We start from the raw sequence: 16163 nt of genomic DNA on the forward strand, positions 1-16163 counted from the left end.
GGTTGTGAGTGTCTGGCTCCCTGGCTGGGGTGGAGGGATAGGGACAGAGAAATAGGAACTGGGTTGTCATAGGGGTTTCTTTAACTCTCTACTCCCGGGGGAATTTTTGTGTGTGTCTGTATTGTTACAGACATACTCGCTGACAGGTATTTTCAAATAAATTACCAAAATAATTGAAACTGGCATGATTATGTAGTGTTATTTTGACAAATAAAATTTGCAGAATTTTAAAATATTGTGCACAGAATTATTTTTTTGGTGCAGAACGCCCCCAGGAGTATACAGTGCAGCACTAGAGTATCGAGGATCCGTGGGAAGACTTCACTGGGTCCATTGGCAGGCTCAAGGATCAACCCACACAGCTCATTGCTGGATTGGGGCAAGTCAATGAACATGAGAGAATAGGAGGGAGTTGAGAACCCAGTTGCCTGGGTTGAAGAAAGTTACAGGACAGAAGCTTTGCATATCCGGAGATCGCAGAGCTTTCCCTTGATGGCATTGGTATATTGTCAAAACATCTTTTCATGTTAAGTCAAACCAAAGCAAATAAGAAACAGATCATTGGGTTGCAAGCACCAAAGTGAAACTGAGGGAAACAAATATATTTAGTTTTAGTTGAATAAACCATAGAGAATAAAGCTTGTTATTTTGTATTTCACTGTAACCAGTCTATTAAGTGAAATGCATTATGCACCATTGGAAATGCAGATGTTTTCCTCTCCTGAATAAGTTCTTTACAGCACACACAATTTAGAATTTCATTCAAAAATTCAGGCTTGAGCTAGGGAGAGGCCCAGATGCTGCAAACAAGTCCATGAAGGCTATTCATGGATCAGATTTCTCATTGCATAATTGGTGCCATAATAGAGAACTCTCTCTGGAAGCCACATACACTATTCTACTTCATTTTATTTACAGTTTTTCTTAACAACATGCGTATTGATATGGTTTTAAGACCATAATCATACTTTGTTCTTACTGTTGAAGGCATTGATAATGAATCAGTGGGCACTCTTTTTTTTTTGTTGCAGAGGATTATTTAGATCCAGATACCACTCCATATCTGGATATAGCTAACCAAACTGGAAGATCTATCAAGATTCCTCAGCAAGCCAAGAAAGTAAGTATAACATTTAAGGAAGATATTATTTAGAGACCTTTTAAATAATCTTCACATGTGGTACTTTAAGTATTATATTGAAATGGTCAAAACTGTTTCTTAAACAACCTCTGTAGGTGCCAGCAAAAACTAATTGCTTAATAGAAGTGGCTTTCTGATAAAGGTGAAGCAGAACTGTGCTCCAGTACATTTGGGAATGTACAGGCAGTTGTCTAACGTCTGTGATTTCTTGTAGAGTCTCTTGTAAAATGTGTTTGCATTTTGTCTTCATGCCTGGAGCTATACATTAATTTATGTATTTTTACACAGCACCTATTGTAACTTCTGGGTGTCTTAGTTAGAACAATATACAATAATTTCTTCATTAGATCTCAGTCAGTTTAAATCACAAGCTACAGGAAATGTGATAATAGTTAACTCAAAGTCTAATTTTTAAACACATATGTCTTCTTGTTTTGTGCCTGGAAAGTCACCAAGCCTAGGTTCTGGTAGACCATTAGAATGAGAGAATTTCACATCTGGGAGCCTTCAACTGAGAATGCCTTGCTACTGGTCCTGGACAATGAAACTCCAGGAACCGACAGCAAGAGCAACTCATTAGATCTTGACCACTATGGCAGAACAAAAGAGGAAGAGACAATCTCTTAGATAACTAGATCATTCAGAGATTTAATAATCATAACAAACACCTAGAATCGCACCCAGAAGCAAAGTAGCTAGCATGCAGCACCAGTGCAATGTGTTAATTGTGACCTGATTTCCTCACATGGTGCATAATATTATTCTGCCCCAGCTGATATTCCAGTATACTTTACAAAGGTAACCCCAAATAGCATATGTACTGCATGTTCTGATGCAACATTGCGAAAATGGAAAATCACCTTAAGGATTTTATTCAGTGCTGAGCACAAGACGTTAAAGGTACAGGAAGAAATCTTGTAGAATGTTTAGATAAAATAATGTTATTTATGATGCCATTCATTGGCATAGCGCAAGAACCAGAAAGTTTTTAGCAACATTCACTACTTCTGTCATTTAGTTTAGTAGAATTGAAAAATTAAGATTAGATTTTTGGCAAGTGACTCATGGGATTTTATCACCTATTTGGAAATAGTAGGGTTAGTTGGTTATTTGTGAACACTGGCTGGATGTTGTTCTGCACTGTTATGCTCAGTAAGAGACTTATCCTGTTTATGAGTAAATTCTTGAAAACATATTTAGGGTTGCATTTTAAAAGTAAACTCACAATAAGGCAGGTGAAATATGTCATGTATCTGTAGCAATCATTGTTTTCAATAAATTGGACAACACAAATGACAAACACATGGGTAGATGGGTGGGAAGAAGCATTAAATGATGGGAGATAATATGGCTTGATGGAGTGTTTTTTTCCATGGACAACAAATAATGTAAGTTATTTTCGATGACATTTCTTTTTAATTGTGAACATAATAAGGGTTTAATATATTCTTAATCCATTTTCATAGTCCCTTCTATTAGCTATGGGTTATCATGAAAAGGGCAGAGCATTCATGAAGAAAAAAGAGTATGCTGTAGCACTGCCATTCTTGCTGGATGCTGATAAACGCTTCTGGTAAGAACCTTTCTGAATTGTCATGACTTTTTAGAGTACCAAACAGTTATGGGAACAGCATAAGTGTATGTTTTACATCAGTGGTTTTCAACCTTTTTCATTTGCGGACCCCTAAAAAATATCAAATGGAGGTGCGGACCCCTTTGGAAATCTTAGTCTGTAGAGCCCAGGTTGAAAACCACTGTTCTATAGTAATGACAACCACTATTTTACATGGTATTCTTCCACAAGCATGCCACTAGTGGGCAATGGTTGATAAAATTGCTTTAGTCTAGTCTAATGCAGCCCCCTTTGGTGTCCAAAAAAGTGGTGGTCTCCCCCATATGTTTCTGATATGCCAACACATTCTGTGGGACTTCCCAAGGAGCACAATTTGGATCTTTACATGCCTCCAATGAGGATAATTGGTTTCTATACCCTCCCAAAAGGTTGTGGTGTTGTAACTCCACTATACTTTTAAAACTGCAGTATCATATGTAGAAACAAGATAAAGTAAAGATAGTGTAGATTTAAGTCAAATGTAATATACCATAATATGATATACCAGGGATTCTCATGACATGAGAGCAGAGCATATTATTTTGATAAATTAAAAAGTAATTTTGTATGTTACATTTATATCAGTATGATGGTCAGACTGTAGAAATTTTCGGAATGCACATGATATGTGCGTACACACACACCTTTTCCTTTTCACATTTTCCTGTTCCAGTTCTTCAACACAGTAGGGAATGAAGAAGCAACTTAGTTAATATTTTATTGCTGTTTTGCAGTGATTGTGGCAATGAACTTCTGAATACAGTTGATAATTATGCAGTGTTGCAGTTGGATATAGTATGGTGCTACTTCCGCCTAGGACAGCTGGAATGCCTTGATGATGCAGAGAAAAAGCTCGCCACAGCCCACAAATGCTTCAAGAGGTGTTATGGGGAAAACCACGAAAGACTTCTCACAATAAAAGTATGCTGGCATTTTACTGAAGGTGGTTTTGTTTTAGCAAATATTCATTCATTGTTCCAGTATTTCATAACTTTTTTAGGAATGTAAAGTACTCATATGTCCCCTTTAACCTTTACTTTTCACTCTTTCCAGATGAGTAATTGTCAACACTGTAAAAGCATTGGACATGCATTGTGAGAATTCAACATAGCTGCTTTTCTCACCACACTATATTGTTAATGACATTTTCTTCAAACTGCATCACGTTTCTGTCTGATGGGGAAATAATGTTACCTGGCTAATTCAGTATATATATCACCTATGTTGGAATTCCTTCATAGGTATTACATATTTAGGGTGACCAGACGTCCCAATATTATAGAGATCATCCTGATATTAGGGGCTTTATCTTATATAGACAACTATCCCCCACCCCCACCCCGCCCCAGTTTTTCACAGTTGCAATATATATTTTCATTGAGTTACATTTTGAACCTGCACACTGACAGCTGTCTAGTGGATAGGTCATTGGACTGGGACTCAGGAGAACTAGGTTCTGGTTCTGCCACTGGCCTGCTGGGTGACTTTGGACCAGTCATTTCATCTCTTTGTACCGCAGTTTCCCTGTCTGGAAAATGGGGGAAATTATACTTCCCTCCTTTGTAATGAGCCTTGAGATCTATTGACATAAAAGAAAGATGGTGGTGGTGGTAACATGTTGCCCTAGTTCTTGATCAGAATTTGAAGACCGTGATCATATAAATTGGTTAGAGGCTTCTGAAAGTACTGCTTTGAAGTAGTATTAAACAAAGGAAAGTATTTTAAAAATGTAATTGTTACCCTAAAATTGGTCTCACATTTTGTAGCTTTCTTCTTCTACTCCAGTCTTGAATTATTTGAGGCCTGGCATCATGAGTTTAAGAATAAAGGAGTAGTCTTTCACTGCAGCACCACAGTTAGTCACACAGTTTTCATTAACAAAGGAAAGAAGGCTGAATCTTCTCTCAAAAATACTAATCCCAATACACAAGCATTTAGCAACAGGAGAATGTTTCTGCAGGCTTCAAGGGGGTTCATGCAGGCATGAGGCAGGGATGACCAGATGAACCAATAGACATTAAAGATCATAGAATCATAGAAGATTAGGGTTGGAAGAGACCTCAGGAGGTCATCTAGTCCAATCCCCTGCTCAAAGCAGGACCAACCCCAACTAAATTATCCCAGCCAAGGCTTTGTCAAGCCAAGCCTTAAAAACCTCTAAGGATGGAGATTCCACCACCTCCCTAGGTAACCCATTCCAGTGCTTCACCACCCTCCTAGTGAAATAGTGTTTCCTAATATCCAACCTAGACCTCCCTCACTGCAGCTTGAGGCCATTGCTTCTTGTTCTGTCATCTGCCACCACTGAGAACAGCTTAGCTCCATCCTCTTTGGAACCCCTCTTCAGGCAGTTGAAGGCTCCTATCAAATCCCCCGTCACTCTTCTCTTCTGCGGACTAAATAACCCGTTCCCTCAGCTTCTCCTCGTAAGTCATGTGCCTCAGCCCCCTAATTATTTTTGTTGCCCTCTGCTGGACTCTCTCCAATTTGTCCACATCCCTTCTGTAGTGGGGGGACCAAAACTGGACGCAATACTCCAGGTATTGGTGGCCTCCAGGTACTGGTGGCCTCACCAGTGCCGAATAGAGGGGAATAATCACTTCCCTCCATCTGCTGGCAATGCTCCTACTAATACAGCCCAATATTCCATTGGCCTTGGCAATGAGGGCACACTGCTGGCTCATATCCAGCTTCTCGTCCACTGTAATCCCCAGGTCCTTTTTTGCAGAACTGCTGCTTAGCCAATCAGTCCCCAGCCTGTAGCAGTGCATGGGATTCTTCCTTCCTAAGTGCAGGACTCTGCACTTGTCCTTGCTGAACCTCATCAGATTTCTTTTGGATCTGTTAAAGTGAACTCTTCCAGCAGGAAGATTGATCAGGAGAATCTTTCACATAATATTGCGATGGGAGAAGATACTCATGTTTATAAATAAATATATTAAAAAAACCCAAGAGTATCGTGTGTGTGTGTGTATATGTGTGTGTCTTTGTGTGTATGTGCATATGTAATGGATCCAAAAGAAAATCAAATTTGAAACTTTTTAAAAAGTTTCTTCAGTTTTGATTTTAATTTTATATAAAATGTTTTTTCTGAATGCCTGATTAAGAGATTTTCTTTGCTTCTCAGTCTGTTTTCCATAGCACAGTGCAGTACGTAACAGGATTTAAATAGCTTTTCAGACCTCGATCCTGTTGTTGGATCCTTGCACCTGTGTGGAATCCCACTGACTTCAGTGGGGCTCCGCCCATGTGGATCTGACTGCAAGAGCGGGTCTAGTGTCTGTAACTTTCACATGCACAAATCTCTAATCCTTTTAGAATGTAAGGTTTTTCACCTGCTTGTTGAGTGCCTTGACAATTAGCATTGAATGGACTGATGCTCTGTTATACGCTGACTTTTTTCTTTATTGAAAATTTCTTTAGGGAAGTTCCGGAAGTGAGAAAGTTTTATTTCTAAGGCTTTACCTCCTTCAGGGAATAGGAAACTATCATAATGGCAAAGGAAAAGAGGCTGTTGAACTTCTTCAGAAGGTAAGACATTGCACTGTGCAGCACATCACATTATAGGAACTCATTTGGAAACAGAGCTCACATTATTTTGCCTGATCTTGCATTCCTCCTCTTCTCTATCCCCTCTCCTTCCCACCTCCCCTCCCTCCCCCAATGCACAGGGAATTTGGGAAGGGACTTTTAATATATATGCCAGTGGTGGAGTCTATTTGATTGTTCTGTTCTTTCTACATATAGGCAAATGGTTTGTATCAAGAGCTCTCCATAGATCCTGAAAAAATCAATAATTTGTTACTCCTGGGATTCTCTGCTCAGGAAGCTCGTCTTGGTCTACGAGCTTGTTATGGGAACCTGGAGGAGGCTGCCTGTCTTATTACCAACAGAAGAGAGGTACGGTGTTGGGAAAGTATTAAACAGGCCCTTGAACAGTATTAAACAGGTCTGAGTACTTATGTTCCAGAATGTACATCTTACGTATGTATTGAGACGTGAGACAAAGCCAAGGGCTTTCATCAATTCTGCATTGGTATTCATGGTGAAACTGAACAGTTTGCCATATGTTGTTGCAAGTATGAAATAGAAATTTAAAATTCTAAGGGGCAAATTCTCTCCCACCTGGCACAAGTGTGCAAGGCCTGAAGAAGTAGAACTGCCATGATATTGAAGAGGTACATGAGGATACTTCGCATCAAAATGTTCTGCAGCTGCTGGATAGTTACCAGTCCTGATTGTAGTTTGAGTTCGCAGCTTGGGATCGGAGCTCGTGGCAGCTAACTGGCCAGGAAAGGGACTGAGCTGAACTCCTTGGTTAATTTGCTAGCTCTGATACTGATTGTCCAACCTTGGGCAAGTCACTTGACTTACCTATGTACCCATCTGTAAAACTAATAAAATATCTACCTTACAGGGATCTTAATATACTTAATAAACTCAGGCCTGATCCTGAGAGAATCCAAAGCATAAAAAAAGCAAACGTCACTCTGGGATGCATTAGCAGGAGTGTTGTTAGCAAGACACAAGAAGTAATTCTTCCACTCTGCCCAGCGCTGATTAGACCTCAACTGGAGTATTGTTTCCAGTTCTGGGCACCATATTTCCTTAAAGGTGTGGACAAATTGGAGAAAGTCCAGAGAAGAGCAACAAAAATGATTAAAGGTCAAGAACACATGACCTATGAGGGAAGATTGAAAAGACTGGGTTTGTTTAATCTGGATAAGAGAAGACTGAGAGGTGACATAACAGTTTTAAAGTACTTAAAAGATTGTTACAAGGAGGAGGGAGGTAAATTGTCCTCTTTAACCTCTGAGGATAGGATAAAAAGCAAAGGACTTAAATTGCAGCAAGGGCAGTTTAGGTTGGCCATTAGGAAAAACTTACTAGCTGTCAGGGTTGTTAAGCACTGGAATAAAATGCCTAGGGAGGTTCTGGAATCTCTGTTATTGGAGATTTTTAAGAGCAGGTTAGACAAACACTAATCAGGAATGGTCTAGATAATACTTAGTCCTGCCAAGGGACTGGAGTAGATGACATCTCGAGGTCCCTTCCAGTCCTACCATTCTATGATTCTATGGGCACAGTATGGCTACAAAATGGTGAATTAGGATTACAAAGTTTGCTAGTGTATATACAACCTTATATATATATAAGGAGGGGGGAATGTTTCTTAAAGATCATTGAGCAGCACAAATTTGTTTTAAAAAAAAGTTTCCTTTCTCCCTGGAAGATTTGTAAAGATTAAAAAAAATGTACAGAAGAAACCATGTATGCATCTATCAAAGAAGTAATGGAGCCATCTTCTAGTTGAAAGCTGACAGTATTCTTATACAATACTTCACTTTGTAATGACCATGCTTTTATAGGAAAAGGCACAAATAAGGAGAGAGGAGAGAGCTAAGAGGAGGAGGAGATTGGACGATATAAATACCTTGAAAACTATGGGCTATTCAGAGCGAGCCGCTAAAAAAGCACTTCACCGGGCACAAGGAAACTTGGACCAAGCCTTTAAGGTAAATCACTTTCAAGAATGGTACTTTCATACAGTAGACCTTTTCCACTGGAAGCCACAGAAATACAGCTGCCAAAAATGCATGTTTTCTAGACATTTTCTTTTTCTTTTTTTCTATTATTGACTCACTATGTGATTAAACTTTCACTCTCTAAACTAGTGAATCAGGCTGTCATGCTGTCTGGAGTGGCCCATGAGCAAGAATGCCACCCTTTGAGCAGTTTGATAAGAAGCAGGGCACAAACCCCAAACTGGTTTTGAGTTCTGTATTTAGATTTCACCAACAAGTAACAAGTATAAACTCCTCAGGCACTGTACAGCCTTAACATGGAGTCACAGACAGTCCCCTTGGCCATGCTGATCTATTTTGCCACCCAGGCAAGCTTGACTTTGTGATAGATGGTCACTTTACACAAAAGATCACAAAATATTCAGGTTACTCCTAGTCCCAAAGGACCAGTCACTTACCCCAAATCAATTTGCACCTTAGATCTCACACCAGAGATAACGCTTGTAGCCAGCCCTGTAACAAACTAACTAAAGGTTTATTAACTGGGGAAAAGAAATAAGAGTTACTTACAAGGTTAAAGGAGGTAAGCATACGCACACAAATAAGATACAATCTTAAGTTCAAAAGGTAATAGAAGCTTCTATAATAAACAAGCTTTTATTCCACTGGGGGTAACCCAAGCCAAGCAGCTTGGGGATCTCTTGTTTATGTTTAGGAATCTTTGCCCCCCAGAGTCCATAAAAAGACCCTAAATCCTTATGGTCACGAATTTTTATCCTCACCTCCCTAGCATCCAAGCTGATGGAACAAGCGCTTCTGCGAGTAACCTCTTCATGAGTGGGTGGGGGGGAGTAATCGACAAAATCTTTGTTCTACAATGGTCCTTCCTGATGTGCAGTAGATAACACGTGTAGGAATCCAGCATTTTGCATTAGTTGAAGTTTTTTTTCCTGTTTGGTGAGTTACATAGTTTCAGAACAGATATTTTACAGTTACAGAGGAAACACTTAAGTAGCACCTTATAGAGTGGAATACAGATAGTATAAGTAGGATTAATACATGCAGCATCCTACAAGCATTCCATAAAGTCTAAACACATCCTATAACAATTATATCTGTTTAACTGTAGTAACCCACAGATAAGCCAGCCTGGTTTCCAGCTATGCATTGGTCAGTGTTCAGTGGGGCTTGGGGCCCTGGCATGAGCTGGCACCTGGTCTGCCAGCATCACATAGGCTAATCCTTTTTTAAAACACAAATGTTTCTTTATGTATTTACCAAGATAAACACCTGTCCCAACTTCTAGACACTTTTACAAAACTTCTAGAACACAAGGGATACAAAAAATAAATTCAGCAGGCTAGTCTCATTCACATATCAAAGATTAACCTGCTAAAAGACTAAAACGCACTCCTGCCCCCAACATACCAGCCCTCATCCAGTTCCCTTTCCAAGAAAGCCAACAAATTATGGCTACTCTGGACCAAGGGGGAAATGAAAAACAAAGTCAAAGTCCCTTTAGATGGGTTCCAGTTTGAGTGTTGCTGTGGTAGTATTGTACTAGGAGAGGAAGTCCCAGCTAGGTAAGTCACAGCCCACATCTTAAACAACCTAAAAACTAATAGGCAGCCAGTGCAGATTCATAGAGCTTAAGACCAGAAGAGGCCAGTTTGATCATCTAATCTGATCACACTAGTGTCATGTTCTCTCTCTAAAGAAAGGATGACTAGTAGCATTTTTATTTAGACAAAGGCTAATACATATGGGTATCCTGTTTTCTACATATACATTACTATAGGGCACTAACTTTCAGTTTATGGACATTTCCATATCAGAAAGAGTAGACAAACTTGGACAGAGGTCAAACAAAATCAACAACAACAAAAAGATTTTGGGGCAGGTCAGATTGATTTATGTGGAAAGAACACAATAAAATACTGAAACTTAGGCCTGGTGTACACTGGGGGCGAGCTAAGTTGGTCTAAGTTACGCAACGTCAGCTACGAAAATAGCATAGCTGAAGTCAACGTACTTAGAGCTACTTACCGCAGTGTCTTCACTGCAGTAGGTCGACTGCTGCCACTCCCATCAACTCCGTCTACGCCTCTCACTCCAGTGGAGTACCAGAGTCAATGGGAGAGCACTCGGCGGTTGATTTATCGCGTCTTCACTAGACGCGATAAATCAACCCCCGCTGGATTGATCACTCCGGAGGTAAGTGTAGACATGCCCTTAGCATATACTGCCCTTAATTTGTTTAACCAATTGTCTTTTAGTATGTGAAGGGTATAAACTAGATTCCTCTCTCATTGAAAGTAGTACAAGTGGGCAGGTACTAGGAATTCAGGCTAATGATCTGCCTAAATTTTCAACAGTGAGATCTGTTAAACACTGAAACAATCTTACAAGGCAAGGGGTGAAAGACCCAAGATACAACATGAGGTATCACAAGATATGTAAGATAAATTTACTCTAGAGAACAGTATGGTGAGGTATTAACTACATGAGCTAATGAGTCTTTTCCAGGTTCTGTAATTGTGTACACATCTCTTTTGAGGAATACTACAACCTTCTAACTTGTACTGATTGCTGTCTCTTTCTACTTTAGATTCTTCTTGATGAACCTCAGTTACTCTTGCTAAATGATGATGATAATGCTGATCCTATGGCCCCACACCAGTTTCAAGTTCCTAAGGAAAGTGTTGACCAAGTAAGTTACATGTTTTTCTTAAAGATGGAGTGTAGGGTAGTTTTTTTGTTTTTTTTTTTTTTAAATCAAGCCAGTTTAATTCTGAAGGCTCATTTCATCCCATTAGCTGTTTAAACATACCATGTTAGATCTTCCTTTGCAAAGCCACAATCATGTTCTACTCCCCATGCCTCCGGCACTCATCAAATCCCCACTGATCTTCACCTACCACTTGGTGCAAAGTCACGCATTCTACTGAGTAATCCTGGGTTGTGAATGCAGATTCTAGAGGTCTTGGGTTCTTCTCCTCTGATATGGCATGTTTTAAGGTGGAAGTAAAATTCTCTTTTTATGTTCTGGCTCAGGGATTGGAAATAAGACTTAAAAAAAAAAAAAACCCTAAACATCTTGCAATATTTGGAGGGGTCAGGGAGAAAACACTTTGTAGGCAGCTGCCCTGCTCTGGTGCCGTTCAGTAGTCAGTATGATGTCACCAGCTGAGCGAATGCTGGAGTATCTCCGTCAGTACATGCCAAAGAGGAGGACAGCACTTCAAAGAATCCGTAATAGAAGAAATAAACAGGCACATTCAGATTGCTGATGTGGAATACTCTAGAGCAATGGTTCCCAAACTGGGGTTCGCGAAATGTTACAGGGGGTTCTCAGGGGAAAAAATCCCTAATGGCGGACAGCGCTGTCTCTAGGGACCCCGGGAAGCACAGGGCCAGCAGCCAGGAGCCCCTGGACTTCCAAGAGCTAAGCAGATCAAAGCAAGCATCTCTCTCACACTGAGGAGATTTAAACTTTAAGACTCCTTATATGAAATGGAAATGGAAAGGGAGGTGGATATTTTTTGCTGTTTTTAACATTAAATAGGCAGCTAGTATTGTTTTTAAAATTATTCTAAAGAACAAGTTTAAGCTTTGTTGTAACGTGCGTTGTTTGCCAGGACTGCTCAAGACCTGAATGCTTGTGTAGGAGGAATTCTTTGAGTTGGCTTCTTAAATACCTTCCTGCTGTTTCACATCTGATACTCCTTGATGAAACATAGGAGCCTTGTCTTATAACAGGCTTATTCAAAGTGATACAAGCTCCGAAAGTGAAATCTTGGAGTTGCTGTTTTCATAATGTAATAAAAAGACGGTAATGATAAATAATAGTTAATAAACAGTGTGTAATAAACATGTCATAAAAACAACTTTTATATTTCCAAGATCACTGCTTTTATAATTTATACTCAGGTAAAGGAAAAATCCCTGGAAATATTCATTTTTAGGAGGGGGTTTGTGAGACTTGACATTTTAGTGAAAGGGGTTCACAGGTTGTTAAAGTTTGGGAACCACTGCTCTAGACTGTACAAACAAGTCAGTCTCTCAGACTTAGGGGTTTTTTGTTTTTGTTTTTTGTCTAGTTGATGTACATGGGTTTTAATCGCGAGTCAGTGGAGGAAGCTCTGAAAGTCTTTCAGGGCAACATCCAGTTAGCTGCACAAACACTTGCTCATTATGGAGGAGTTCTTCCTGCTGAGTTGCAGCTGTCAACCGAACCGACCACTCCATCAGAAGAATCCATTTCATCAAAAGATTCTCCTACAGAGTCTGCAGGTAAGACTTGTGGCATATGACAAATATGGAGGGGAAAATGATTGCTGAATATTGAATATATTGAATTATTACCTTGAATATCTCAAGAATCACTCAAGCTTTTAGTAGCATAGTGTCTACTAGATAGATGTTATTAGGAGCAGGCTTTGGGCTGTGACAGTGTGCTATCTGCCCAGCAACAATAAGGAAAATCAGAGAAAAACAGAACACTTACTAACCAGCTGAGTGAGAGAGAGAGAGAGAGAAATGCAGTCCATAGCTGCTAGGAATGAAATGACTGCTTTAAAACTGCAGCTCTTTAGCTCTGACATATTTAAGGGGCAGCCTTCAGAAAGGTGGGCTGGGAAAAGTTTTCCTGTAAAAGGGCCACCCTACCCTGGAGGGGAGTTAGGTAAGGACTGGGAAGATGCAGTTTGGTGTTGTGCCTTCCATGACTTCAGCACAGAGTGTTCGTGTTAGCTTGTTATATGCAAAACATCTGACAACAAGTCACAGAAATGCTTGTGTGTTTGAATCCCAATGCTAAAGAATCTCTTGCCCCCTACACTCCACCAATAACACCAGCTTCCACCATCCATTTGTACCTTCAAAGGGGAGATGTGGAAGAACACCTTTCCCAAACTACTCCATAAAACAATTATCCTTTCCTCCTTCAAATCCTTCCTTGAGACCTTTCTTCTGTGGAGCATACAGGAAACTGCCAACTGTTAATGGCTACATGGATGGCCCATGGGACTTGCTGATGTCTAGTTACCAAGCGTTTATTTTTTGTAAAAAGTCTCAGAACAATCAGTCTGAGCCTATAGCTGGCAATTTTAAACCTCTGGTACAACTGTAGACTTTGTCCTCCTTCCCTCCTGTCCCTCCTTCATTGTAGTGTTTGTTACTCCCACCTGATGTGTCTTGTCCTAAATTAGATCGTAAGCTCTTCAGGGCAGAAACCATGTCATCTTATGTGTTTGTACAGCACCTAGCACTAGGGGAGCCCCAATCCTGAATGGGGCCTTTGGGTACTACCATCATAGAAGCAATAGCATGCTATGTACTTAAAGTGAGTTATGGTCAGAAGAGTGATGAAAATGGCACATCCTAATTAAGAGTACACCTCTACCCCGATATAACGCTGTCCTCGGGAGCCAAAAAATCTTACCGCGTTATAGGTGAAACCGCGTTATATCGAACTTGCTTTGATCCACTGGAGTGCGCAGCCCCGCCCCCCCCGGAGCGCTGCTTTACCGCGTTACATCCGAATTCGTGTTATATCGGGTCGCGTTATATCGGCGTAGAGGTGTATGTCTATGCTTAAAACACTACAGCGGCACAGTTGCAGTGCTGCAGCTGCACCACTGCAGCACGTCAATGTAGACACTCGCTACAGTGACAGGAAAGGTTCTTTGGTTGCTGTAGGTAATCCATCTCCTCAGAAAGCGGGAGTTAGATCAATGGAAGAATTCTTCCATGCACTGTCTATAGTGGGGGTTCGGTCAGCCTAGCTACATGTCTAGGGGTGTTAAAAATCCACACCCCTCAGAGATGTAGCTATGCAGATGTAAGTTTTCAGTGTAGAACAGCCCTAAGAGCTGCTCCTTGCTGAGGCCTATCTCAGGGAGTACCAGGACTAGAAATGTTACTGGGCCTTGTGCAAAGGAGGGGTGAGAGCTTACATCATCTCTTCTTTTCCTCCCCTCCACCATCTCTCTAAGGTAGTCACAGTTTAACCCCAATTTATTACAATGCCACCTAATGTACAATTAAGGCTTTTCTTACTGCTTAAAAAAATTGGTGCATCTCACCCCAGACATCCTTTGATGCAAAATAATTTTAAACTAGTTCTCCAGGGAAAGGTTTATAAAATTAGTGCGGTTGGCAAAAGAGAGTTTCATGGGAAGTTGACTTTTTCAGAGAAGAGATGATTTCTTTTTTTCTTTTTGTTTTTTTGTAGGTACTTCTAGTTCATCAACGGATGAAGACATGGAAACAGATGTAGTCAATGAAATCTTAGAGGATATTCCAGAACATGAAGAAGATTATCTGGATTTAACTCTGGAAGAGGAAGAACAGGTTATTAAAGAATACTTAACCTATATGCATGAGGAACAACCCTGAAATCTCATTTCTCACAGTTCAGTTACATGAAATTACTTTGGCTACATATCACATTTTGGACTCTTGAGTTTGGATTTAGATACCTATATCCTCATGCTTATCTTTTGTCAAATGCCTTACATTCAGTTTAATTATAGATGAATTATTTAATTATCAATTAATTACAACAATGCTCAAATTTTGTTTTTTTTTTTTTTTGGTTTATTATAATTCATCATAATCAGCATAATGATGAAGCAGAAACAAATATTTTTCTGAAAAACATTGTTTAGTAGAGAGTTGAATATATATTTATATGGGTGTGAAATTAGCCCATTTAATTAATATAGCAAATAAAAGCATTTTACTGCATTTTGCATCATCTGTTTTAAAACAAGATCTACGTTTGTAAATCAGAAACCTAGTTAATACGTTTATAGAGCTGTCAGTTTACAAAACCAATTTCCTTCTCTTTGAAGTACTGTTTTCCAAAAATCACTTACAGATCAGTTGTGTATGAACTGATGATGTCTTTTCTTGTCTCTGTTCATGTCAGATGTTGCAACAGCAACTAATACAAATAAAACATATGGTGTACCTTGCTTTCATTGAGATTTTTTCCATACTTTATACATAAAAATATTCTTTTAAAAAAAAAAGGGCAGTTGGAAGCAGCTGGGGAGGTCATGCCCCCATCCTTGCCTCGGGGTGATGGGGCTGATTTAAACACTTTTCTGTAAAAATTGGTGGGCATGACGTAGGACCACATTTTGCAATTTATAATCACACAAATTCTCAACAGAATCACCCTTGAGAGCCAAACATGACCCGTGGACCATAGATTTGACACTCCTGTCTCTATCTCAATTTTTAGATAATTTAAACAGGAGAAGGAGGAAACAAAACACCGGCCAGCTAATAAAGACAGAAATTAGGCCAAGCTCATTTCACCCGTCACTTTGGTGCCTTCAGAAATTTAGCCCAGTGTTCCTTCCTAATGCTCTTTATCTTCCTTTTGATTCTAACCCTTAGCCCTCTTCTTTCTGGTGCCCCTCCAAATGCAGCTGCTGAACGGAGATGTTCCATTTTTGAGATCTGTGGTGGCGCTGTAGCCCTGCTGGTCCCATGAGACTAGAGAGACCACATGGGGGAGGTAATATCTTTTACTGGCCCAACTTCTGTTGGTGAGAGAGACAAGCTTTCAGGCTTAAACAGACCTCTTCTTAAAGTCTGGGAAACTGAAGAAGAGCTCTGTGTAAACTCAAAAGTTGTCTCTCTCACCAACAGAAGTTGGGCCAGTAAAAGATATTACCTCACCTACCTTGTCTCTCCATTTTTGAGAGGCTATTTTGGAACAGAGAATGTGGTATCATATTTTCATTAACTTCATTCAATCAGTAGAGGGACTCAAAGTCCCATCCATTCTGTCAGTCCATTTAAATGGCCCTACTTCAATGAGGAAAACAGTGATTGGGAAAGGAGGGAATATGACAGCAACTTGTGGTGT

At 40.0% G+C, this 16163-nt stretch overlaps 1 protein-coding gene across 1 annotated transcript in view; it reads left to right on the forward strand.

The window, feature by feature from the left end:
* The window catches only part of NUB1 (negative regulator of ubiquitin like proteins 1), a 30541-nt gene extending 15298 nt beyond the window's left edge, over positions 1 to 15243 (forward strand). The window contains exons 9-17 of the mRNA XM_024193277.2: positions 1032 to 1120; positions 2608 to 2714; positions 3488 to 3674; positions 6177 to 6284; positions 6501 to 6653; positions 8123 to 8269; positions 10887 to 10988; positions 12379 to 12571; positions 14514 to 15243. Coding sequence (XP_024049045.1) covers positions 1032 to 1120; positions 2608 to 2714; positions 3488 to 3674; positions 6177 to 6284; positions 6501 to 6653; positions 8123 to 8269; positions 10887 to 10988; positions 12379 to 12571; positions 14514 to 14677 — 1250 coding nt within the window. The 3' untranslated portion in view covers positions 14678 to 15243. The remainder of the gene's footprint in view (positions 1 to 1031; positions 1121 to 2607; positions 2715 to 3487; positions 3675 to 6176; positions 6285 to 6500; positions 6654 to 8122; positions 8270 to 10886; positions 10989 to 12378; positions 12572 to 14513) is intronic.
* The last annotated feature ends 920 nt before the right edge of the window (positions 15244 to 16163 follow it).

The sequence above is a fragment of the Terrapene carolina genome, unplaced genomic scaffold, assembly GCF_002925995.2.
Source record: "Terrapene carolina triunguis isolate 2854851 unplaced genomic scaffold, T_m_triunguis-2.0 Scaffold111, whole genome shotgun sequence".
NCBI classification, from domain to species: Eukaryota; Metazoa; Chordata; order Testudines; family Emydidae; genus Terrapene; species Terrapene triunguis.